The sequence below is a fragment of the Cnephaeus nilssonii genome, assembly GCF_951640355.1.
Source record: "Cnephaeus nilssonii genome assembly, chromosome: 2".
NCBI lineage: Eukaryota > Metazoa > Chordata > Mammalia > Chiroptera > Vespertilionidae > Cnephaeus > Cnephaeus nilssonii.
Genome location: NC_137073.1, coordinates 61,058,680 through 61,083,412, shown reverse-complemented (window position 1 = coordinate 61,083,412; position 24,733 = coordinate 61,058,680). Strand labels below are relative to the sequence as shown.

The 24,733-nt window shown below is 38.2% G+C and overlaps 1 protein-coding gene across 1 annotated transcript in view; it reads right to left on the bottom strand.

Annotated features, from left to right (window-relative positions):
* ELL2 (elongation factor for RNA polymerase II 2) overlaps window positions 1-24,733 on the bottom strand; it is an 82,649-nt gene that overhangs the window by 38,237 nt on the left and 19,679 nt on the right. Inside the window, exon 2 of the mRNA XM_079781389.1 lies at window positions 23,342-23,389. Coding sequence (XP_079637515.1) covers window positions 23,342-23,389 — 48 coding nt within the window. The remainder of the gene's footprint in view (window positions 1-23,341; window positions 23,390-24,733) is intronic.

The window sequence follows — 24,733 nt, the reverse complement described above, 5'->3', positions numbered from 1 at the left end:
CATCAATAATAGCCAAACCTTTTTAAAAGCTATAGAATAATATTTTTAAAAAATCTTATGAGGATGCCCTAGCTGGTTTGGCTCAGTGGATAGAGCGTCAGCCTGTGGACCGAAGGGTCCTAGGTTTATTCCAGTCAAGGGCACATGCCGAGGTTGCCAGCTTGATCCCCAGTATGGGGCATGCAGGAGGCAGCCAATCAATGATTCTCTCCCATCATTGATGTTTCTATCTCTCTCTCCCCTCCTCTCTGAAATCAATAAAATATATTAAAAAACCAAAATCTTATGGGGAAACCAACCACATATTACAAACAGAGTCAGAGCTTCTCTGGGTGAGGAAAGGAATAGTGAGTGACTGGGAATGCTAAGGCAACCTCAATGATAACATCACAAAATCTCCAGGCTAGGGACCAAAGACACAAAATGACGGCTCTACACTAAGGAAAAAGAAATAGCAATAAGATGTACCATAGCCAGGGGATATAACTGTATTAATTAAATTTTAGTCACATCTTAAATGATGAACATGACAGATTGTTTACAAAATATGAACTCTTCTTTGCCTTTTTTATGCTAATTAGTGCCAAATACTTGAAAGATTCCAAAGATAGGAAACGGTGTCCTACTGCCTTGTTCTCTTTGCTTTAAAAAATGTTTTCTTTAATATTGGATCAGCTTGTATTTCCAGTTCAAAGGTGGGTTTCCCTCAATGTTATGAGAAGAAAAAAGTAAGAACTCTTTTACACACACATGAAAGGGGGAAGTGCAAATAGACTACAACCAGTGTGCTAGGTCATGAGCTCTGCAGCAAATTGCCCAGTTTCCAAGTCTGACTCCAGAGTCTCCTATCTGCGTTACCTGTAACTTAACCTCTCTAATCCTGTTTCCTCATCAGTACAATGTGGTTGTATTGATATTCCCTTGTATGGTTGTGATGTTTAAAAAGATAAACCTATCTCACCACCATTCTCTGATTGAATCAGAACTAATCCTGTGTAGTGATAAATGTTAGACTTATTGCGGTGATCACTTGTAATATATACAAATATCAAATCATTATGTTGTATACCTGAAACTAAGGTAATGTTATATGTCAATTATAGCTTAGTAATAAAAGAATAGGTAAGAAAAAAGATAACCCATCTAAGGTACTTGGCAAAATATCTAGCACATAGTATGTGTCCAAAATTTTTTGCTCTGATGATGTAAAGACAGTATTAGGGAGCTCACACTCTGATTTCAGCCTGTTTGATTCAAGCACACACATGCCTTCCTTAACATAATTACGCTTTTGATTTTTAAAGTGATTTTCAAGTAGTAAAGGACTGGTAATAAGTGCCTTATGGATAAGCAAAAGTTGACAACACTTATTCTGAATCCTTGGTATTTACAAAAGTAAGGGGCTGGAAACCTTCAAGGTCATAACTTAAGGATTAGCTTAAACAGAAGCCAGAAGAAGCTATCTGGGCAAACAAACCAGAAGACTAGCAATATTTCTAATTGTTCTAAACGCAGAGAGAAAAGATACAAGAATGAATAAGTCACAACAGGTGTTTATGGAAGGCTGAAAAACTGCAGGTGCCTGCTGCTACTCTAGAAGGGTAGTAAACACTGCTTCCCCTGAGCCCTATCCAGAAAAAGAAAACGCTGCCTTCAGAGCCCCAGAGAGCCCCAGATACTAGCTACAGTACAACAAAGAAACAAAGAAAATAGAATTAAGGATTCTCATGGGAAACACAACTTTGTGACTACAGCATTCAATATTCATAAATGCAAACAATATTTTAAGGGTTGTGTTTCTTTGCTCATGTCAAAGCCTACAGTATTTTATATTTTATAAATCTCTTTCAAAACATCTATCCTGGAAATATGTTCCTTAGGTAAGATTCATTTCATAAAATGTAATTCTAGTCAGTTTTCACGTGCCAATATCCTTCAAGACTATAAAAGAAGTAAAACTATTTCTGATTTTACATGTATAAAGCTATTTATACACACAGTTCCAACCCAGACAAAAATTGCAGTTCTGACCCAGACAGAAAAAGCTAAAGGAGTTCATCACCACCAAACCAATACTACAAGAAATGTTACAGGGACTTCTTTAGGAAAAAGGGAAATAAAGGAACATAAATATAAATAATAAAATGACAATAACTACATATTTAACAATAAACACTTTAAATGTAAAAGGATTAAATGCCCAATAAAATATATATAGAATAGCTGAATGGATAAGAAAACAAGACCCATATTTATCCTATATAATAAAGAGCTAATATGCAAATGGACATCATACCCTCACACCATGATGCCCTCACGCCATCACAGTCCATCACCAGGAGGCTGCATGTGTGTGGAGACCTGGTGGTGGGTCCTGGTGCCTCCGGCTCTGTGGGGCAAGGCCGGGGGTCCCCCTGAGGCCACGCCTCCCACCCTGGCACCGGGGCAGGGGGACCTAATGCTGCGCCCCCCCAGCCCAGTGCCGGGATGTGAGGCTGCGTTCCCTTCCTCATGGGGCTTGATGGGGTGGGGCCAGCCAGGTCTTGGTGTCGCCCACTGGGGGTGGAGCTGGCTGGACACTTCTATTATAGAGAAAGGGCAAATAGCAATATTAAAATATTTCCTCTAATTAATTCCCCTCTAAAGTGCATGAATTTCGTGCACCGGGCCACTAGTATAATAAAAACCTAATATGCAAATCGACCGACTGGTGGAACGACCTGTGGAACATCTGGTTGCTATGATGTGCACTGACCATCAGGGGGTAGATGCTCAATGCAGGAGCTGCCCCCAGCCCGCAGGTGCCAGGCCAGCCAAGGCAGGTGCCAGTGGGGGGCCCCCTGATCGCCCCGCTGGTCACCCCAAAGAGGGAGGCAACTGGCAGCGGTGAGGGGCGGGGCCAGCGAATAGGCAGTGCCAGGCAGTGCCCGGCTGGCCAAGGTGGGTGCCAGTGGTGGCTCCCCAATCGCCCCACCGGTCACCCCACTGGTTGCCCCACAGATCGGACCTGATCACTGGCCAGGCCTAGGGACCCTACCCAGGCCTCTAGTATTGTCTATAAGAGATACAAATCAGATCAAATAACACACACCGACTAAAATTAAAGGAGTAGGGAAAAAAAGCTGGGTAACAATACTTATATCAGACAAAACTAGACTTTAAAACAAAAACTATAAGAAAAAAATGACATTTCATAATGATAAGAGGACCTAACTCTTGTAAACATTTATGCACCCAACATAGGAGCAACTATAAAGCAAATATTGATGGACATACAGTATTAGGGTTACGGTTAGGTAACTGAAAAGGAAAAAAACCCAGCAGTTCTGATTTCTAAGAGAATTGGTCCTTCTGATGTAAATAAGAGGGCCTGTCAAGTCTCTTAGATCAACTGCTTTATGACTGTAATAAATACAGAACTAAAAATATTCATTTTAAAGAATAGTATGCTTAAGCTGTTGGTAAACCCATCAAAGATATGTCTTCAAATAGAGAAAGAAATATGTTGACAAAGGACAATGGTTTGCATTTAGACAGCTAAGGTAATTACTGTATTCGGATAATTCATATTGTAAAGCATTTGCTTGATTATCTTTTAATTATTTAATTCTGTTAGAAGGCAGATTCATACACACCAATGTTCTTCTAGAACAGTGGTTCTCAACCTTTCTAATGCCGCGACCCTTTAATATAGTTCCTCATGTTGTGGTGACCCCCAACCATAAAATTATTTTCGTTGCTACTTCATAACTGTAATTTTGCTACTGTTAATGAATCGTAATGTAAATATCTGTGTTTTCCGATGGTCTTAGGCTCTACAGAACTGTATTAAAGGGTCGCGGCATTAGAAAGGTTGAGAACCACTGCTCTAGAACAACGTAACTATATGAGGTAGCAAAACATTTTATCCACTTGCCAATAACTCACTTCATTGCCCCATAAAAAAGATGGGTTCATGAGAAGTTTGTGATGTTCTGTTAAGAAAGACAGGCAACCCTGGCCAGATAGCTCAATTGGTTAGTGTGTGTCCTGATACTCCAGAATTATGGGTTCGATCCCTGGTCAGGGCATATACAAGAATCAACCAATGAATGCATAAATAAGTGGAACAATAGATCTTCTCTCTCTCTCCCTTCCTCTCTCTCTAAAATCGAGCAAATAAAAAATTAAAGGAAAAGAAAGAAAGATATTTAAAGAAATAGAATGACAAAATAGCAAAATATGTAAAAAGTTAGAGAAATAGAGTAACTATTTTAAAAACTTAGAGAAATAGAGTTACTATTTCAAAGAAAGTCCATGAATTAATAAAAACTTCTCCCCACTATAATGGGAGAAACAAAGAAAGAAATTAAAAACTCAAAACCACTCCTAGCAATATCAGATGTGGACAACACATTTGATGATACTTCATGTTACCCATGCCAGATAGTTTCAAGTAAATCATACTATTAGTTTTTAAACATTATCAAATAATTACTTTTGAAATTTAAAAAACATGTATTCATTATTGGCCAGGGGAAACACTTCCTGACAGGCACTTAAAACAGCGGTGAAAATAGCAGCAGCAGCTTTCTGGGGTTGAGGTGGAGGTGGCAGTGGGGTGGGCAACTGGGAGACAGTTATAAATAACTTTAAAAGCATTCATACCTTCTGACCTAGTAATGCGACATCTAGGAATCTAGCCTGAAGATACAATTAGAAATGGAAGTAAAGATTTTGTTTGTTCATCATACCCTTACTGTTATATAGAAACTATTAAGTAATAGGTAATGGCTAAAGAAATACTAGTGCAGCTATAAAATAAAATGTTAGGTAGCTATTTAAAAGTAATTTTTACTATTTAATGTCAGGAAAATTCTCATGACATATGTTAAATGAAAAAATCAGGATATAAAAAAGCAGTGAGTACACTGCAGTTTTTTAAAAGGTATGTGTGAATGTGAAAAAAAACCCAAAAACTAGAAGAAATCCAACACTAAATGTTTTTCACTGTTAGAGACATTTATTATTCATCTTTATCCTCGAATGTACTTTTATAATTTTCAAATGTGCATTCATTTGTTTTTCTATCAGAAAAACAATAAATTCTGCTTTAAAAATACTTAGAATTTAAGTTTTCACATGACATTTACTCTTTATGACTTAATCACCTTAAATGTTTTTGAAAAAATTACTTTTACAGACTCAGAAATGGTGAAATACTAGAAGACTATCCAAAATTAATCCTGACTCATAATTCTTATTCAAGTTCTCTGAAGAAGGAACAGAACACTATCTTCCTTAAAAAACAAAAAGCAAAAACAAACAACAAACATCCCTAGTAGGAGGTTTTTCTTTAGTCAAATACAAAACTCTCAAACATCTGTGGAAATGTCAGCAACATCTTTATTGTTTAGTGGAAATGGAACACTCTCAAGTATCTTCCCTCCTTCTTAATCTGTAAAGACTGACTTTAATGAATTACCAGAACAATTAGATTAAGAGAAAACTAAAAGGCATTCAGATTAGTCATTAGAAAGAATTTCTTAGTATTAATAGAATATTAATATATAAATCAATGTGGCTATGCCTTATAGTCTCACTCTAAAATAAGATATCCCCTGTATAACTGATTATTAAATCCTCTAAGTATCATAAAAGACTGCCCTTTTACTATGGCTGCTTTAGGTATCAATTCAACTAATATTGTGGGCCCAAACTTAATTCTCAATCAGCTCTCCACTGCATTCTGAGTTTTATTACCCGAAGGTCCTTAAAAACCTTATCTTTTAAAATTCCAACTGACTACTACTTTTCATTCCTACAATCTGACCTTTCTAGATCTGACCCATCTCAGGGGACTTCACAATACTCCTGCTCCAAAATGTCAACTGTTAACTCAGAAAGGAAAGTAGCCTCTTCTTCCAAGCCACTGATAATACCAGCACTCCTGCCTGTACTTTCCTTCTACTTGGGAGAAAGAACACAGATGGGGAGAACATTTTCTTTCTCCACTGATAGATGACAAAGCAACTCTATCAAGTAGTTGACTAGCAAAATATTTAGCTGGTGTCTAGCTATAGATAACTTCTCAAGACCTACCTTTTCCATTTTCCTTGTCAACCTGTTTTTTAAACCTTGAATATTCATTAAGCCTTTCTCCTGGACTCTTGACATATTTAAACTTGATATCTCAAAATATTTCTTTTATGTAATTAGAACAATTAGGAAATATATAGATATATAGTAAATATAGATATATGTATTGTAAATAACCATCTATGACATTTTGTATACAGCATTTGGTATACAGGTCTTACAGCTCCTTGGTTAAATTTATTTCCTAGGCATTTTGTTATTTTTGATATAACTGTAAATGGAATTATTTTTTAATTTCTATTAGTGTATAGAAACACAACAGATTTTTGTATATTGACTTTGTATCCTGCAACTTTACTGAATTCATTTATTACTTCTAACAGTTTTGTTTGTGTTTTTAATGGAATCTTTAGGGTTTTCTGTATATATCATGTCATCTTCAAATAGTGACAGTTTTAATTCTTTCTTTCCAATTTAGATGTCTTTTATTTCTTTTTCTTGCCAATTGTTCTGGCTAGGACTTCCAAAACTATGTTGAATAAAAGTGGTGAGAATGGGCCTCCTTGTCTTGCTCCTGATCTTGGAGAAAAGGCTTTCAGCTTTTCACTATAAGTGTGATGTCAACTGTGGATTGGCATATACATAGCCTTTATTATGTTGAGGAACATTCCCTCTATGTCTTGGTGAGAGTTTTTTGTTTTTTTTAAAATCACAAATAGATGTTGAATTTTGTCAAATGCTTTTTCTGCATCTATTGAGATGATCATATGATTTTTATCCTTCATTTTGTTAATCTGGTGTATCACACTGACTAATTTGCAGATGTTAAAAATCATCTTGCTTCCCTGGAATAAATTCTACTTGATCGTGATATTTGATCCTTCTACTGTATTGTTGAATTCAGTTTGCTAATATTTTGTTGAAGACTTTTGCATCTTTATTCATCAGGGACATTGGCCTATAATTTTCTTTTCTTGTGGCATACTTGTCTAGTTTTAGTATCAGTGTAATGTTGGCCTCAAAATGAGTTTGTATTTTTGGGGAGAGTATGAGAAAGACTGATATTAATTCTTCATTGGATGTTTGGTAGAATTCACCAGTGAAGCCATCTGGCTATGAACTTTTGTTTGTCAGGAGGTTTTTGATTACTGATTCAATCTTGGTAGGTTGTATAGTTCTAGGAATTTATTCCTTTCTTCTAGCTTATCCAATTTGTTAATATACAGTTGTTCACAGTAGTCTCTTACGATCTTTAGTATTTCTGTGATATTGAATGTAACGTGTATTTCATTTCTGATTTGAGTCTTCTCTCTTTTTTTCCTTGGTGAGTCTAGCTAATGGTTTGTCTGTCTTGTTTATCATTTCAAATACCAGCTCTTAGTTTCATTGATCTTTTCTATTATCTTTTTAGTCTCTATTGCATTTATTTCTGCTCTAAGCTTTGTTATTTTCTTCCACTAATTTTGGGATTTTATTTGTTTGTTTAGTTCCTTCAGGTGTAAAATTAGGTTGTTTATGAGAAACATTTTTTTTGTTTGTTTCTTGAGGTAGGCATTTATCGCTATTAACTTCCCTCTTAGAACCACTGTATCACATAAATTTTGTTATGTTGTATTTACATTTTCATTAGTCTCCAGGTATTTTTTTTCTCTTTTGATTCCTTCTTTGACCAATTAGTTGTTCAGTAGCATGTTGTTTAACCTCCACATATTAGTGAATTTTCCTTTTTTTCCCCATGAATTAATTTCTAGTTTCATACCATCGTGGTTGGAAAAGATGCTTTGCATGATTTCAATCTTCTTAAATTTATTAGGACTTGTTTGTGGCCTAACATGTGATCTATTTTGGAAAATGTTCCATGTACACTTGAAAAGAATGTGTATTCTGTTGCTTTGAGATTGAATGTTCTGTAAACATCTGTTAAATAAACTTGGTCAAATGCAGGCGTCTTCAAACTACGGCCCGCGGGCCACATGCAGGTGTTTTTGCCATTTTGTTTTTTTACTTCAAAATAAGATATGTGCAGTGTGCATAGGAATTTGTTCATAGTTTTTTTAAAACTATAGTCCAGCCCTCTAACGGTCTGAGGGACAGTGAACTGGCCCCCTGTTTAAAAAGTTTGAGGACCCCTGGTAATGTGTTCTTTAAGGCTGCTGTTTCTTAATTGAATTCCATATGGATGATCTATCCATTGATGTAAATGGGGTATTAAAGACCCCTTACTATTATTATATTGCTGTCTATTGCTCCCTTATCTATTTTAATATTTAGGTGTTCCTATGTTTGGTAAATATTTACAAACTAGAGGCCCAGTGCACCAATTCGTGCACAGGGGCGGGGGGTGGGGTGGTGTCCCTTGGCCTGGCCTGCAGGATCAGGCCAAAACTGACTCTCTGACATCCCCCGAAGCGTCCCAGATTGCAAGAGAGTGCAGGCCAGGCTAAGGGACCCCACTGGTGCATGATTGGGGCCGGGGAGGGACACAGGAGGTTGGCCAGCCGGGGAGGGACCATGGGAAGGCTCCAGGGCACGTCCGACCCGTCTCACTCAGTCCCAATCGGCCAGACCCAAGCAGCAAGTTCACCTACCGGTCGGAGCGTCTGGCCCCTGGTGGTCAGTGCACATCATAGTGACTGGTCGACTGTCTGCCCCTTATGGTCAGTGAATATCATAGTAACTGTTCGACTGTCTGCCCCACAGTGGTCAGTGCACGTCATAGTGAGCGGTTGAGCGGACTTAGCATATCATTAGCATATTACGCTTTGATTGGTTGAACAGATGACCAGACGACCGGACACTTAGCACATTAGGCTTTTATTATATAGGATGTTATATCTTCATATTGGATTTGTCCCTTTGTCATTACATAATGTTCTTCTTTGTCTCTTAATTATAGTCTTTGTTTTAAAGTCTGTGTTCTCTAAGTATAGCTATTCCAGCTTTCTTTTGGTTCCATTTGCATGGAATATCTTTTTCTATCCATTTACTTTCAGTCTCTGTGTGTTCTTATATCTGACCTGAGTTTCCTGTAGGCAGCATACATATTGGTCTTGTTTTTTAATTCATTCAGCCACTCTATGTCTTTGATTGAAGAAGACATTAAGGAAAAGGAAATTAAGGAAATAAATTGAAGAAGACACAAATAAATAAAAAGATATTCCATGCTCAAGGACTGGAAGAATTAATATTGTCAAAATGCATATACTACTGAAAGCAATATAGATTCAATGTATCTCTATCAAAATTCCAATGGCATTTTCCACAGAAATTAAGCAAATACTAAAATTTGTATGGAACATTAAAAAACAACAACAAATAGCTAAAGCAATTCAAAAGAAAAAAAAACAAATCTGGAGTCATCATGCTCCCTGGTTGCAAACTGTATCACATACTAGCTATAACTAAAAGAGCATGTTACTGGCATAAAACAGATACATAGGTCAATGGAACAGAATAGAGAGCACAGAAACAAACCCATGCATATATGGTCAATTAATTTATGACAAAAGAGCCAAGAATATACAGTGGGAAAAGGATAGTCTCTTCAATAAATAATGGAAAGATTGGAGAGTAACATGTAAAACAATGTAACTGGACCACTATCTTATATCAAACATAAAAATGAACTCAATGGATTAAAGACTTGAATGGAAAAACTAAAACAATAAAACTTCTTGAAGAAAATATAAATGATAAGCTCCTTGACATAGGTCTTGGTAATTTTAAAAATCTAATATCAAAAGCAAAAGCAAGTGGGACTACATCAAACTAAAAATCTTCTGCACAGAAAAGGAAACCATCATCAAAATTAATAGGCAACCTACTGAATGTGAGAAAATATTTGCAAATCATGAATATGATAATGGGTTAATATCCAAGATATATAAAGAACTCATACAATGCTATAGCAAAAGACCAAACAATCTAATTTTAAAATGGTCATGAAATCTGAATAGACATTTTCCCAAAGATATACAGATGGCCAATAGGTACATGAAAAGATGCTCTACATTATAAATCATCAGGGAAATCAAAATCAACACCACAATGAGATGTCCCTTTCACACCTGTTAAATAAATGGCTATTATAAAAAAGACAAGAAATAACATGTTTTGACGAGGATGTGGAGAAAAGGGAACTCTTGTGTACTGTTGGTGAGAAAATAAATTGGTGCAGCCACTATATAAAACATTCCCATTCTATAGAAAATAGGATGGAGGTTCCTCAAAAAATTAAAAATAGAACTATCATATGATCCAGTAATTCCACTTCTGGATATTTATCCAAAGGAAATGAAAACACTAATTCAAAAAGAACCTGCACCCCTACATTGATTGCAGAATTTTTTACAATAGCCAAGATATGAAAACAACCTAAGTGTCCCTTAGTAAATGAATAGATAAAGGAATTGTGATGTGTGTGTATATGTGTGCATGTGTACACATACATCATGAATGGACCTCAAGGACATTATACTGAGTGAAATAAATCAGACAGAGAAAGATAAATATCATATCTTTTTATGTGGAATGAATATAAGTATATAATTTAGCCCAATTGGTGTGGCTCGGTGGTTGAGCATTGACCTATGAACCAGGAGGTCATGGTTTGATTCCTGGTCAGGGCACATGCCTGGGTTGCAGGCTTGATCCCCAGTAGGGGGCATGCAGGAGGCAGCCAGTTAATGATACTCTCTCATCATTGATGTTTCTATCTCTCTCTTCCTCTTCCTTCCTCTCTGAAGTAAATTAAAATATATTTATTTATATATATATATATTTAAAATATATATATAAATAAATATATTTTAGATAGAAGCAGGGTCTGATCTGTAGCCTCCGTGGCAGCTGTTGATATATATATATATATATATATATATATATATATATATATATATATATATATATATATAAATCATTCTCATCAATTTACAAACATTCTGATATTCCTCCCATTTTAAAAAGAGACTTCTCTTCATTCTACCCTCCCACTATTAGGCTGCTAGTTTTTTTCAAACAGTTATTTCTGAACTGACCACCTTACTGAAGAAAATCTTGTAAGTTTTTAACCTGGTTACTTGGGTTATCTGCAGATACTGGCAAATTTGCTCCCACTTATCTATTATCCATAGCTTTTATTTCATTTCCTTTCCATGACATTACTGAACATCCTCAGAACAATGTTAAACTATAGAGATGATAGTGGGCATTTGTATTTTATTGCTAACATTAATAAGACTATTTATATTGTCTTATCTCTAAGTATGGTAACCGGCTATTAGTTTGACAAAGATATTTTTCATCATGCTAAGGAAGAATTATTCTTTCTGTTACTTACCTAAAGTTTTAATCCAGATTTAATACCAATTTTTTATCAAATGCCTTTTTGGCATCTATTGAAATAATTTTTCCCCTCATTTAATCCATGAAGATGACAAATTATATTTAAAGTTAATCATAATGAAAACAAACTAGTTTATGTAATATTTGTTTCTACAAAACAAATACAGCTTGATAGTTAAGAAGATTGATGACATAATGAGCACCTGTGAACTCACCTCCCAACTTAAGAAACAGAACATTCTAATATATAAAAACCCAGGGTCCATAACATCCAAAATGACCGAAGGCTCAACTGACTGGAAGTCAATGCTGGGTTGCCGTGACGACCCAGTACTGACTGCCTGCTGCTGTGGGTGCCATGACCCAGCACTGACTGCCAAGGGGGCTGCAGATCAGGCCCAAAGAGAAGCCTGGAGATAGAAGCAGGGTCTGATCTGTAGCCTCTGTGGCAGCTGTTGATCAGCCCTTGCCTCTCTCTTTCTCTCGGGGCCTGGCCAGCAGCCACACCTCTCTCTCGGGCCTCCGCTGGTGCTGTTGATAAGCCCCACCTCTCTGATCAGGTCTGTTGATAGGCCCGGAGACGTTGACTGGCATAGAAACTGACCAATCAGAACCAAATCTGGGTGAAGTGCGAGGAGCCAATGGCTGCCTAGGAGGCGGAACTTTTGTCGCTGACTGGCATAGAAACCGACCAATCAGAACCTAATCTGGGTGAACTGTGAATGCAGAACCTAAGGTGGGGCCTGAGAGGGGTTTTAAGGGCAACAGCTGTTTGGTGTAAGGTGTAAGAAAGCGGTTCAATTTTTCAATGACCTGTTTGGCAGTATAGTGCATATGGCTGGCTATCAGTCCAGATATAGGGATTATGTATTTTTGTCTGCCAAGAGCATCTCCTCCTGATGAAAAAGGCTCCCCCCCACCCCATTTAAGCAATCCTATCCTATATAATCTATACTATCAAAAGGGTAATATGCTAATTAGACCAGGTCAACCAGCCATCTTCCAGACGTCTGACTTCCTTCTGGACAAAGCCATGATGGTGGGGGCCAAGGCAGAGGCCATTAGGGGCAATCAGGCCGGCAGGGGAGGACAGTTGGGGACAAGGTCAGGCCAGCAGGAGAGGCAGTTGGGGGTGAGATCAGGCCGGCAGGGGAGGGCCACTGGGGGCAAGATCAGGCTGGCAGGGGAGGGCAGTTAGGGACGATCAGGTAGGCAGAGGTAGTTAGGGGAAATCAGGCTGGCAGGGGAAAGCAGTTGGGGGTGAGAACAGGCCGATAGGGGAGGGCTATTGGGGGCGAGATCAGGCCGGCAAGGGAGGGCAGTTGGGGGCAACCAGGCTGGCAGGGGAGGGCAGTTGGGGTGAAATCAGGCCAGCAGGGGAGGGCAGTTGGGGGCAAGATCAGGCTGGCAGAGAAGGGCAGTTAAGGGAGAGATCAGGCCGACAAGGGAGGGCCATTGGGGGCGAGATCAGGCTGGCAGGGGAGGGCAGTTGGGGGTGGGATCAGGCTGGCAAGGGAGGGCAGTTAGGGGTGATCAGGCAGGCAGAGACAGTTGGGGGTGAGATCAGGCCAGCAGGGGAGGGCCATTGGGGCAAGATCAGGCCAGCAGGGGAGGGCATTTAGGGGCGAGATCAGGCCAGCAGGGGAGGGCAGTTGGGGGCAAGATCAGGCTGGCAGGGGAGGGCAGTTAGGGACGATCAGGTAGGCAGGCAGGTGAGCAGTTAGGAGCCAGTGGTCCCAGATTGCGGTCAGACATCCCCTAAGGAGTCCCCGATTGGAGAGGGTGCAGGCTGGGCTGAGGGAACATCCCCCCTCCTGTGCATGAATTTTGTGCACTGGGTCACTAGTTAGCAATAATATATCTACCCATCTGTTCTTCTCCTGGCCTTTCTGCCTGCCTTTCTCTACAAGAGGTAATAACTTTTCTACCTTTTGTGATTATCATCCTTTATTTTTAATAATTTTATCACATGTGCATATACATATACAACATATTGTTTGATTTTTGCCTCTTATTGAACTTTATAAAAATGGTGTCACACCAGCCCAGCCAGCGTGGCTCAGTGGTTGAGCGTCGACCTGTGAACCAAGAGGTCACGGTTCAATTCCCAGTCAGGGCACATGCCCCAGTTGTGGGCTTGATCCCCAGTGTGGGGTGAGCAGGTGACAGCCGATCAATGATTATCTCTCATCATTGATGTTTCTATCTCTCTCTCCTTCTCTCTTCCTCTCTGAAATCAATAAAAATATATATTTAAAAAAGTGGTGTCACATCAAATGTAGTCTTCTTCCCACTAGGGCTTTCACTGCCATGTTGTATACTCTAAAATTTAAAGTCTACTAGTAAATCACTGTCTTTCACTATTGTGTACTTATATCACGGTTTATCTCTATTAGCTTGCCATTGTTCTTAATTAGTGTGAACAAATTTCCAGGAGCTGGAAATTCCCTAAGTGTCAGTAATTTAAAGTATCAACATTCCTAAAAGTGTTCACAAATAAGCCAATATTCTTGACAGTTGAAAACAACAACACCCTTAACTATGATTTTATTCCATCTGTAAATATACCTTTTTTTCTTCTCATTATTGGGCCTCCAAGTATAATTAAATCCTATTAAATGTCCTTTTGGGGTTGCTTCTTGAAAACCGTTTTTGTTCTAAATCCCCATGCCTTCTGAACAGTTCTATCTTGATAAAATGAGGTGTGGTGTATTATCTGAACACCTGTACAGCAGTCCCAAACCAAACACACCCCATGTCTCCTGCCTTAATCTGTTCTTTCATCTATTTCAGATCTTGAATAATGGCCTCACTATCTAACCAAATGCTCGTCATATATATATGGAGCCATCCTTAACTCCTCCTTTTCCTTCCTTCCCATATATAAAGAATAATTAAGTCAAGGTAGCTACTGAATAACCATGTTAAATTGCAAATCTAACCACATGACTCACTGGAACCCCACCGTGCATGAATTTGTGCACCGGGCCTCTAGTATTTAATAAATTTTAGCTGTAATTATTGAAAAATAATTGAGCCCTAGCTGGTTTGCCTCAGTGGATAGAGCATTAGCCTGTGGACTGAAGGGTCCCAAGTTTGATTCCAGTCAAGGGCACATTCCAGGGGGGTGTGCAGGAGGCAGCTGATCAATGATTCTCTCTTATCCTTGACTAGAGGCCCGGTGCACGAAATTCGTGCACGGGGGGCGGGGGGGGTCGTCCCTCAGCCCAGCCTGCACCCTCTCCAATCTGGGACCCCTTGAGGGATGTCCGACTGCCCGTTTAGGCCCGATCCTTGTAGGATCGGGCCTAAACGGGCAGTCGGACATCCCTCTCACAATCCAGGACTGCTGGCTCCCAACTGCTCGCCTGCCTGCCTTCCTGATTGCCCCTAACCGCTTCTGCCTGCCAGCCTGATCACCCCCTAACCACTCCCCTGCCAGCCTGATTGATGCCTAACTGCTCCCCTGCCAACCTGTTTTCCCCTAACTGCCCTTCCCTGCAGGCCCAGTCGCCCCCAACTTCCCTCCTCTGCAGGCCTGGTCACCCCTAACTGCCCTCCCCTGCAGGCTTGATCGCCCCCAACTGCCCTCCCTTCCAGGCCTGGTCCCTCCCAACTGCCCTCCCCTGCTGGCCATCTTGTGGCGGCCATCTTGTGTCCACATGGGGACAGCCATCTTTGACCACATGGGGGCAGCCATCTTGTGTGTTGGAATGATGGTCAATTTGCATATTACTCTTTTATTAGATAGGATGTTTCTATCTCTCCCTCTCCCTTCCTTTTGGAAATCAAAAAAAAATTTTTTTTTAAAGAAAGAAAAATAATTGAAATCTATATACAAAATAATAGAATAGATAATTATGCATTTATGCTAAATATGGTACTAATCATAACACTAGAGAGATTTGAAAATTCTTAGGCTAGTAAGGGCAAATTCATTAGCCTCAAAGCAAGACTGTGAGCTTTTCAAGTCTTTAAGTCAATAACTTTTCTCTTCTAAACTTGTTTTCAAAACAAGTAACTTTTATAAGTTAAGGTTTTTAGCCAAAAACACAAATATGAGAACATTTTAATTCTATAGTTTTGTTCCTTACAGTTTACATCACAATTCAAGGATGGTTATAAAAATATACCTTCCCTATAAGTTCTCCAGATTATTTAACATATTGAGCTAAGAAGAAAGCTAATCAAGAGGGTTGGGGGTAGGGGAGGTCAGGAAATAAAACTATTGAAGATACTCTATTTAGATAAACTCTTATTGCAGAACATAGGAACTCTACTTCCACTGCATGACTATAGTTAATTAAATCTAAGATGCCAGCAATTTTAAAACAATTCATGATTTTATGCACCACTGTATAAAATGCTTACAAACTATGACACAATACTAAGATGCCACTGATAATGAGAAGCATTCCAATTCCAAAGACATTCAATGTTAAAAATAAAACACACCTTGAAATCAATAGCATATAGTATTTTGTGTGTATGCGTGTGGGTTAAATATTGTTTGAAATAAGATCTTGGGTTTGGACATATTATGCTAAATTGTTTTTCCTGCTTTAAATTTTGACTCCCTTTTAAGAAAGCTCTTATAAGCTCATCTTGTGTGCCTAGGATAGGACCATACACATAGTAAGAGGTCAAAAGATATTTAAATAATGCTCATGGTTTAAATTTAAGGGTGGGTTAGCTGTAAGAACCACAGATGTTATCTTATCTGATAAAGATGGAATATGCAAATTGACCATAACTCCATGACAAAAGATGGCAGCACCCACAGCCAATAAGGATGGAATATGCAAATTGATGCAACAAGGCAAGAGGCAGAAGGTGGTGCCAGTAGCCAGGGGAATCTTCGTGCATCGGGCTTCTAGTAGAATGATAAAAATATTATTTTCCAAGCTTAAATTAGTGATATTAAAGTGACAATGTCTGTATCATAGGTGACTCAACTTCATAAGTTTCAGTTTTTGGTGGGAAACAAGAAAGCAAAGCCATCATGGCAGATTTTATTGACAAACAGGTGATGTCAATTAGAAACAAGAGCTAGTATTTCAAGGTCCCAGTTACCTTGGTCTATACATTGTCTACCATGGTGCCTGGTACACAGTGAGAATGCATAATGCTTACTGAATAATGATAGTAAGCTTAACTCACTGCTAAGAATGTAATTTATGGTATATGTGGCAGATGTAGATTTCAATAATAGTTTTAGTTGCTGATTTCCAAAGTGACTACAGTTTGGTGAAGGGCAGAGCAGGATGGTTTCACCTTCAACTCCTGTTCCTGATCATGTTTTGGGAAGCTTGATCTGCTGTAGTCCACACGGAGCCTGTGTGAGGCTGTGGTCCATGAGTACTTTGAAACAGTTTCCCCAGGTACCACAAACACACAAAATTACCCTCCCACCCTCCACCATTCTGCACTCTTCCATGGCAGGAGGAGGGCTAGGTCCCCCTTATGCCACTGGTGCCTGTAGTGGTACTTGGCTGAGTTGTGAAGATACAGACAGTGAATTTAGCTCACTACTCTCCTTGAGAAACCCTATGGCTAGTTCTTATACAGAAAGAAGAGGGCAGAGGAGTATGGCAACATAAAATAGAGAAGTTGGTCAATTTACAATAACTTCAAACTATGATTTAATTATTGTTTGAAGTAATATGAGTTTCCAGAATGTCAGACCATTCCCCTGGCCAAATATGAGATTCTACATATACATGTATAATTATACATTTACTAGAGGCCTGGTGCATGAAAAATTCGTGCACTAGGGGGGGGTCCCTCAGCGCAGCCTGTCCCCTCTCACAGTCCGAGAGCCCTCAGGGGATGTCCTACTGATGCCTTACCGTGGGGAGCGGGCCTAAGCCGCAGTCTGACCTCCCTCTGTGGGAGGCGACCAGGCTGATCAGGGGAAGGTGCTGCTCCCATCACCCCACTGCTGCTGCCACTGCTGGCTGCAGCGGCTGTGAGGCCCGAGCCCTGGGCCTTGCAGCCGCCGGGGCTCACGGCTGCCTGAGCCCACGGCTGCCTGAGCCATGGCTGCCTGAGCCCTGGGCCTCACAGCCGCTGTGGTTTTGTCCGGATGGATGTCTGGAAGACATCCACCCTAATTAGCATATAACCCTTTTATTAGTATAGATATATTACATATTATACATACAATTATAATATATACTATGTAATATAACCTTTGATATATATCAAAGTTAACTCTTTCCAATTAGATAATTTTCTATTGTATTAATACCTTAGTAAATTAACATGTGGTTAAAGAGTTATAATTCAATGCAAATATTAAAATGTTATTTACACGTCAGCCAGTTAGTATTAAAAAAAACAAACAGAACTAGCATTACAAAAGGATATAACTTTAGCATCCTTCTAGTATTAACTACATTCAGAGCAGGGTGTATAAAGGTAGCTGTTAGTCAACAACCTTTGAGCAGACTGACTAAACACAACTGTTGGCAAAACCAGTGGGCTAGCCAAACCAAAATCAGCAGGGAAAGCAGTCAGAGTGCAGGCATATCTAAGAACGAATGGCAGTGTTGGGGATTTATTTTTATCCCTGTTGCTATTTCAAGTGGAAAGTTATCTTTGCTTCCCAGGTATCAAGTAGGTTAGAGAAGGATAGTGTTCAGGAAGCCTTTGCAGGTGGGCTGAAATTGCCTACTAATTTCAAATACTGTGTAATTTAGTTTTTTCAGACCCAATCTTCTCCCCAGCCTGGCAAAGGAAAATAAACAATTAAAAAAACAAAACTTGAAGCACTTTGCTAAGTTTGGAAGTTAAAAAAAAAGAGAGAGAAGAAAAATTCAACCTCTGTTCTTTAGCATCAATGACTCTACTTCAAGAATTTTATAGCACTATTTAAGCCTTTAAAGTTAACAGTTAAATGCTGATTAATCTTCAAGTCACTATGCCTTTTAGAAAGACATACATTTAAAACTTGTTTGGCTGGCTATTCCTTGTTTATTCTTGGAAAAGTGTGTGTGACTCCATATTTTATAGGAGACACTACATGGTACTTATAGAAAATATTTTCTATTTTTCAGTCCTTTTCTTACAAGTAATTTCTAAATTCTGTTTTTTAAAGCCTCTGGGATTGCTGAGTCTGAAATAAGCTTAAATTTGAAAGAATTTGGAACAACATTCTCATAGGAAATACTGAGTTAGTACAGGAGTTTGGGATCCCATTTGCTATGACAAAGTTGACACTGTTTCTCATTGCCCTGTGGCAATCATTCCCGGCACACCTGAGTCCCTGAGGCAGCAGGCAAGTCCACTCTGCAAGGCTGCCGCACACCAGAGTATGTGGCCTTTATTTTCTGCAAAAAACCTTGCCATTTCAGATTTTGTCCGAATTATATACATACCACAGATCTACCTTTTTGTGTATGTGTGCACATGGATTTTAAGGAGCCTTCTGGAATTTTACATACCTACTCCAGGATATAGTATTTTGCATCTACTGAAAACTTTGTTTAAAATGCTGATTCATATCAATCAGAAATATACACATAAGCCTCGTTCCTGACAGTCCCCTATTTCTATAGAAGTTCCCAGTGGAGGGTTCTGGATATGCTCTACCTTATTATTCTTTTCTGAGTATTAGCCTGTATGTTTGTCAGGAGTGCCCTAAGGGCGGAGCCCATGTCTTACCCACCCCTGTATCTTTGCACACTAAACACTTAGCAGAGTATGTGGAACTATAGGGGCTAAAAGAATGTGTCCTAAAATAAGAAACAAGCAGAACAATAGAACTATTAGCACATCCACTGATGACAGTTTATTGTGAAAAATAATTATGTTAGTAGATAACTTCATCAGTTACAACTGCCATTACTTTAAAACACTGACTTAATTTGCTTCTGGTACCTCTCCTTTTAAAACTTTGCAGTAATAGCGAGAACTTTCCCCTGGCGATGTGGAGACCTACAGTACAGCTACATATACAAATACTATATGCCTCCATATCTGTGTCTTCAGTCAAGAAATGTTCAACAAACAAAAAAATACAGGGTTTAGTTCTTAAAACTGCACTGAGACACACTTTTTGAGAAAATTTCCACCTGTCACAATTTCAGTATATTTCCGTTAAAATATAAGAGACAGAACTATTCTGATGTGTATAAAGCTTACCTGACAATAAAGATGTAGCATTTTCCTCTGAATGTTGTAACCTGAACACCTCAATACTGTAGCCTACGTGAATCTTACCAGATACTTTTTCTGTTTAATTGAAATGGTCTACAGGATGTATAATCCTAGGAAACCTTTAGTTAGTGAGCATCATAGGTATGGATTAAAACTGTGAGGATAATTAGTTGACTCAACAAGACTTTTGTGGCTGATTTATGTAGCTCCTGATAATCACGAGTTTAGAAATCACAATCAACTGCTCCTACAGGTATTTCCTCCTCTTTCTGAATCCATAAAATGCCTTCAATGACCATTCAATTTCCTGAGCACCCTCTTCCTCTAAAGCAGGGGTGGGGAACCTTTTTTCTGCCAAGGATATTTATAACATCATTCGAGGGCCATACAAAATTATCAACTTAAAAAGTAACCTGCTATATTTGGTCAAACATTTAATTAACTCACTCCTAATGCCTTGGCAGGGCTAGACCAAATGATTTCCCCACCTCGACGTTCCTCACCCCTGTTAAAGGAAAGGGGTGAGATGAATTGTGAAAGATACAATTTACATTTTTTATGCTATAAAAGTTGCTGCCCAGCTGTGATAATAAAAATCCAGGTAATCAATGATTCTCAGAATTTTTACTCTTTAACAGTATATTGCTATACTTTAACACTCTGCATTTTTTTTTAGAAGAAAATTTCAACCTAAGAGAACATATTCAGGCACAAAAGTAAATATGCTTAAAAGCTAACCTTCCAAAACTCAAATTCTGACCTTCTAAAGACACTACTGAGTGGGGGGAAATCCTATATTAGTAACAAGGCACAATATAACTATGCAGTGCTCAGCATCAGGATATATTTTTAACAGTAAATGTTCACTTTTAAAATGATATTTTAACAATGCTTCAGTTATGCTTCAAATATGCCTACATATGACATTATCATGATAGTTGTATATTTTCAATCACGTTTGATGTAAAAACTGTAAATTTGTTAGATTTGCTAAATCCTTTCTAGAAACATTTTCAAAGTTTTTGAAACGCTGTAGTAAAAGAGAACTAAAATTTCTCATTAAGGAAAAGTATCTTTTGTGGGAAACCTAAATTTAAACCTTCCATTTAAATTCCTAAACATTTTCCACATAGGAAAACTGTAAGTGTACATCCAAGAGTTTCTGGAGCAATCAGCATAGGCAATGTTAAATTATCCTGCCTCTCTAGACAAACAGAGGAGCACTGTACAGAGACCCTCACACTTGTGGCCCTGTGTATTCCCTGTGGGCAGTGCCAACCCACTCTCTCCCCCTTAATGACTCTTTGTTTCCACTAAGTCCCAAAAGGCTGGTGAGAGCTAAGCAAAGAGAAAGGGGGAGGGGTGGATGGAATGCAGCTGCAGGCTCTGAAACAATGCTGAGTCCATATATTTTGTTCCCAGTTAGAATAAAAAGTGAACAGCAGTTGGGGTGGAGGGGACAAGGAGACAGAACTCAGAATAAGCAAGATTGGGCCACATATCCCACAGTTGTCAGTCTGCAAATTCCTCCCCTTCCACTCCTCCACCTTCTACTCTACGAAATCCAATAACCGTTCATTTGGGTTAAAAAGCTTATCTGCTAAAATGAAAACACCTATTAAAATTTAAACCTATCAGTCATTTATATCCAAATTACTTTTATCATGAACTATACTCAGGTGAGGATAGAATGGGGAGAGAGAATGGGGCTTACATAGATAAACTGGGGAAGCTGAGACAGAAAAGCTTGGGGAAGTAGGTAGAATTCAGAAAAGGATGTCCAAGGTTTCAAATATAAACTGCCTGCTTTGCAATGATTCCTACAGCCTGAGGGCAACTGGTAGGGCACTATTTCCCACCAGAGCAGGAGACTACAGAGCCCCTCATTGTTACTGTTATTGTGTTGTTATCTATCCTACATCCACCTATGTAAAAGATGTGTATGTCCATTCCTTTTACTTTGTATCCAAACCCAGAGATTTCCTGCTTTGTTTTCTCTAGTCTCCCTAATCACCAGCAAATTTCATGTAACCCATCTACATCTCCCCCTTTGATTCCGATGTATACAATAAGTGCTAAAACTAGATGAGCTCTCCCTCCTGGGAGCAGGCCCATGCCTTTCTTCCCTCCTAAACTCTAAGGGTCCCCACAAGACTTACAATCAGGGGAGCACAAGGCAGCGGCAGCTTGTCCTGGGCTAACCCACTGAACCTGTCTCCAAGGCCCCCTTTCCTCTGACTTCCCAGTGGGCCAAGAAGCCCCACTTAGGCTCTTACCAGTTGCTTCTTCTATCCTAAACCCTTCACTGTTCCCAGGTTTAATAAACACACACTAAAAACACACAACAAAACAAAACAAAAAACCTGCCATTTTTTCGGAGCATTTTCTTAATCCATTGATATTTTGCTTCCTGGCAATTGTCCTCAGTTTGGCTCAAATAAATGCATAAAAATTCTTACATGTCTGGGTGTTTCTTGTGTCAACATAACCCTTTACTGTTTCTGTGGAGCCCTCCAGGGTTCATGGACTCAGGCCTGCCTCTGGAACATCTCTTCAGATATAACTAATACCATTGAAAATTTCCAGAAAACTCAAGAAGCCTTAAGTAAACAACTAAAAAACAAACAAACAAACAAAAAAAAACCAACACAACAACAAACAAAAAAACACACCCAGAATCAGCATTCGCTAAAGACTACCTAAAAAGCTATAAAACAAAATTCAGGAGAACCTTGTTCCAATTACAATCACTCGGTAACTTGGGAGAAAAAAAGGATGCTCTTATTAAGCTATCATGTAAAGCTCTGACATCTACACACAAAACATCTCTTTCAAGTCAGCAGGAGTACAAAATTTAAAAGTACTCCTACTTGGTGTTGAATGATATAATTAATCTCTTGACTCTTGAAATGTTTTCAATTTATAAAGTTTAGAAAGATTGGATTTATTTACATTGAATTTTGCATTTTGTGACATGATAAAAAGTCATAAGTATGTAGATTTATAGTAAGCAGAAATATAATCTCCCCTCCTTCCCAACTTGCCTTTTCTCTATAGGCTAAACTCTATTTACAGATATTCCAACTCTCCATACTATCCTATACAGAGACAAATTCAGAAATGCATGTTAATTTAGATGAAGGAATGACTGTGCCTATTTATTTAATATTAAATATTAATAGTAATAAATGATACTGACAGTACTGTAAAGTCTATCATCTATTATGAACAGAAAATTCATAGGTGCATTTTATTAGGAGTTATCATTTATTATGTTTTTAAATGTGCAATAAAATAGAACCCTTTGTTTATTCTGTGTACTGGAAAAACTCAATTTTCTATTTATATATTTAATTTCCTAGTATGCACAATCAAAGAAATGAAATAGAATAGTTAATGAAAACAATATCACATAATCAGAATTTTCCTGAAATTAATAACTCCTTATAACTTAATTGTGGTAAACAAGACATTCTCATAATACTTTGTATATGTTATACTGCAATAAAATAGTTAAAAATGCAATAACCCATGACTTGCAAAAATCTATTGTCAATAAGTATATCTTAACTATTTTTTAACTAAAAAGAAGAAGATAATTCAAGTGTTGTAAAGGTGTCAGAAATTTACATTTAGTCACAAAGTTCATAAAATATGAGTGACAGTACATTAAGAGGCACAGGTGAAAACAAATTTTAAGACTTAGGTAAAACAATGTATGAGAAAAATAGATTTTCTTGCTAAATCAATGAGTACTCACCCCTTGGAGCCCTTGGAACTGAATTGAAGGTCGAAAAGGAATTAAGTTCTGTTAAAAGAAACATAAAAAACAAAACAGGTCAAACTTGATTACTGTGACACAGAATTAAATGTTTAAATTTTAAATCTGCATTTGGTCAGTGGTATAGTCTGTGAAAATACCTTTTCATTGTGTACATAGGTTTACACGTCATTTTATTAAGAAGCCTTGATGAACAGAAGCACACTATTGACATTTCTCTGAATAATACAACCAAAGGTATCTTTTGGTAGTATAGCTGATCAGGTTTTTTTAAATGACTGATACAATTTGGTAAAAATATGATTAGTATACAGATTCAATTTTACTAGTACATAGAAAAATCATAATCTGGCTTAGTTTCTTCATATTTTTTAAAATACATTTTTATTGATTTCAGAGAGGAAGGGTGAGGGAGAGAGAAATAGAAACATCAATGATGAGAAAGAATCATTGATCATTGATCGGCTGCCTCCTGCATGCTCCCTACTGGGGATCAAGCCCGAAACCCCGGGCAAGTGCCCTTGACCAGAATAGAACCTGAAACATTTCAGTCTGCAGGCCAATGCTCTATCCATGCAGCCAAACTGGCTAGGGCTCTTCATATGTTTTTTAAAAGAGGTGGTAATAGGAAAGAAATTGGAGGAACTTTGCAAAACCCTAATAGGACACTAGAAATATAAAATTAAAGAAATACTTAAAAATTAAAAGAAATATAAAATTAAAGTATTTGAGATTGAATGATTGTTTCTATTTTCTCACATTTTACCAGAGATCAGTTTTTTATTAAGGGTCAAACAGGTTACCAATTTTCTCACAAGATGCTCACTAGGAGAATACTATAATTTCTACAACAATATTTTGTTTTATAATGAATTCTCATAGCTTTAATATTTTAAGAAAAGCTATAATTATAAATATCTACCATAGTCTCAGGCATGATATCCTATATCTACAGTTACCGGAATGTTTTTTATGGGAATGCTTTTCTAAATTTTTAACAGAAATTTACAAGGAAATCAGATATGGGTAACATTTAATAACAACATATCAACCTGTAAACTATTCCTTATATCCTTATATCCAAATACAATACACAAAAACAGAAACAGTGGTTTCTGGTCTCATCTTGATCTCCAATAAAAATAGAGCCAGGCACCCATGTGCCCCTCCCTTCAGCCACTGCACATTACCTACTACTTTCAGTGACTTTCCAAAACTGCTCTGCAGATTTAAAGGTTTATTAATCCGTATTACTGTTACAGAAGACCGGAGAAAAACCAAGCAATGCTTAGAGAAAGGGGAGTTACATTTTATTATAATTATACGCAGGCCTAGAGAAAAATGTGTCTTTCAAATACTGAGCCCCCCAAC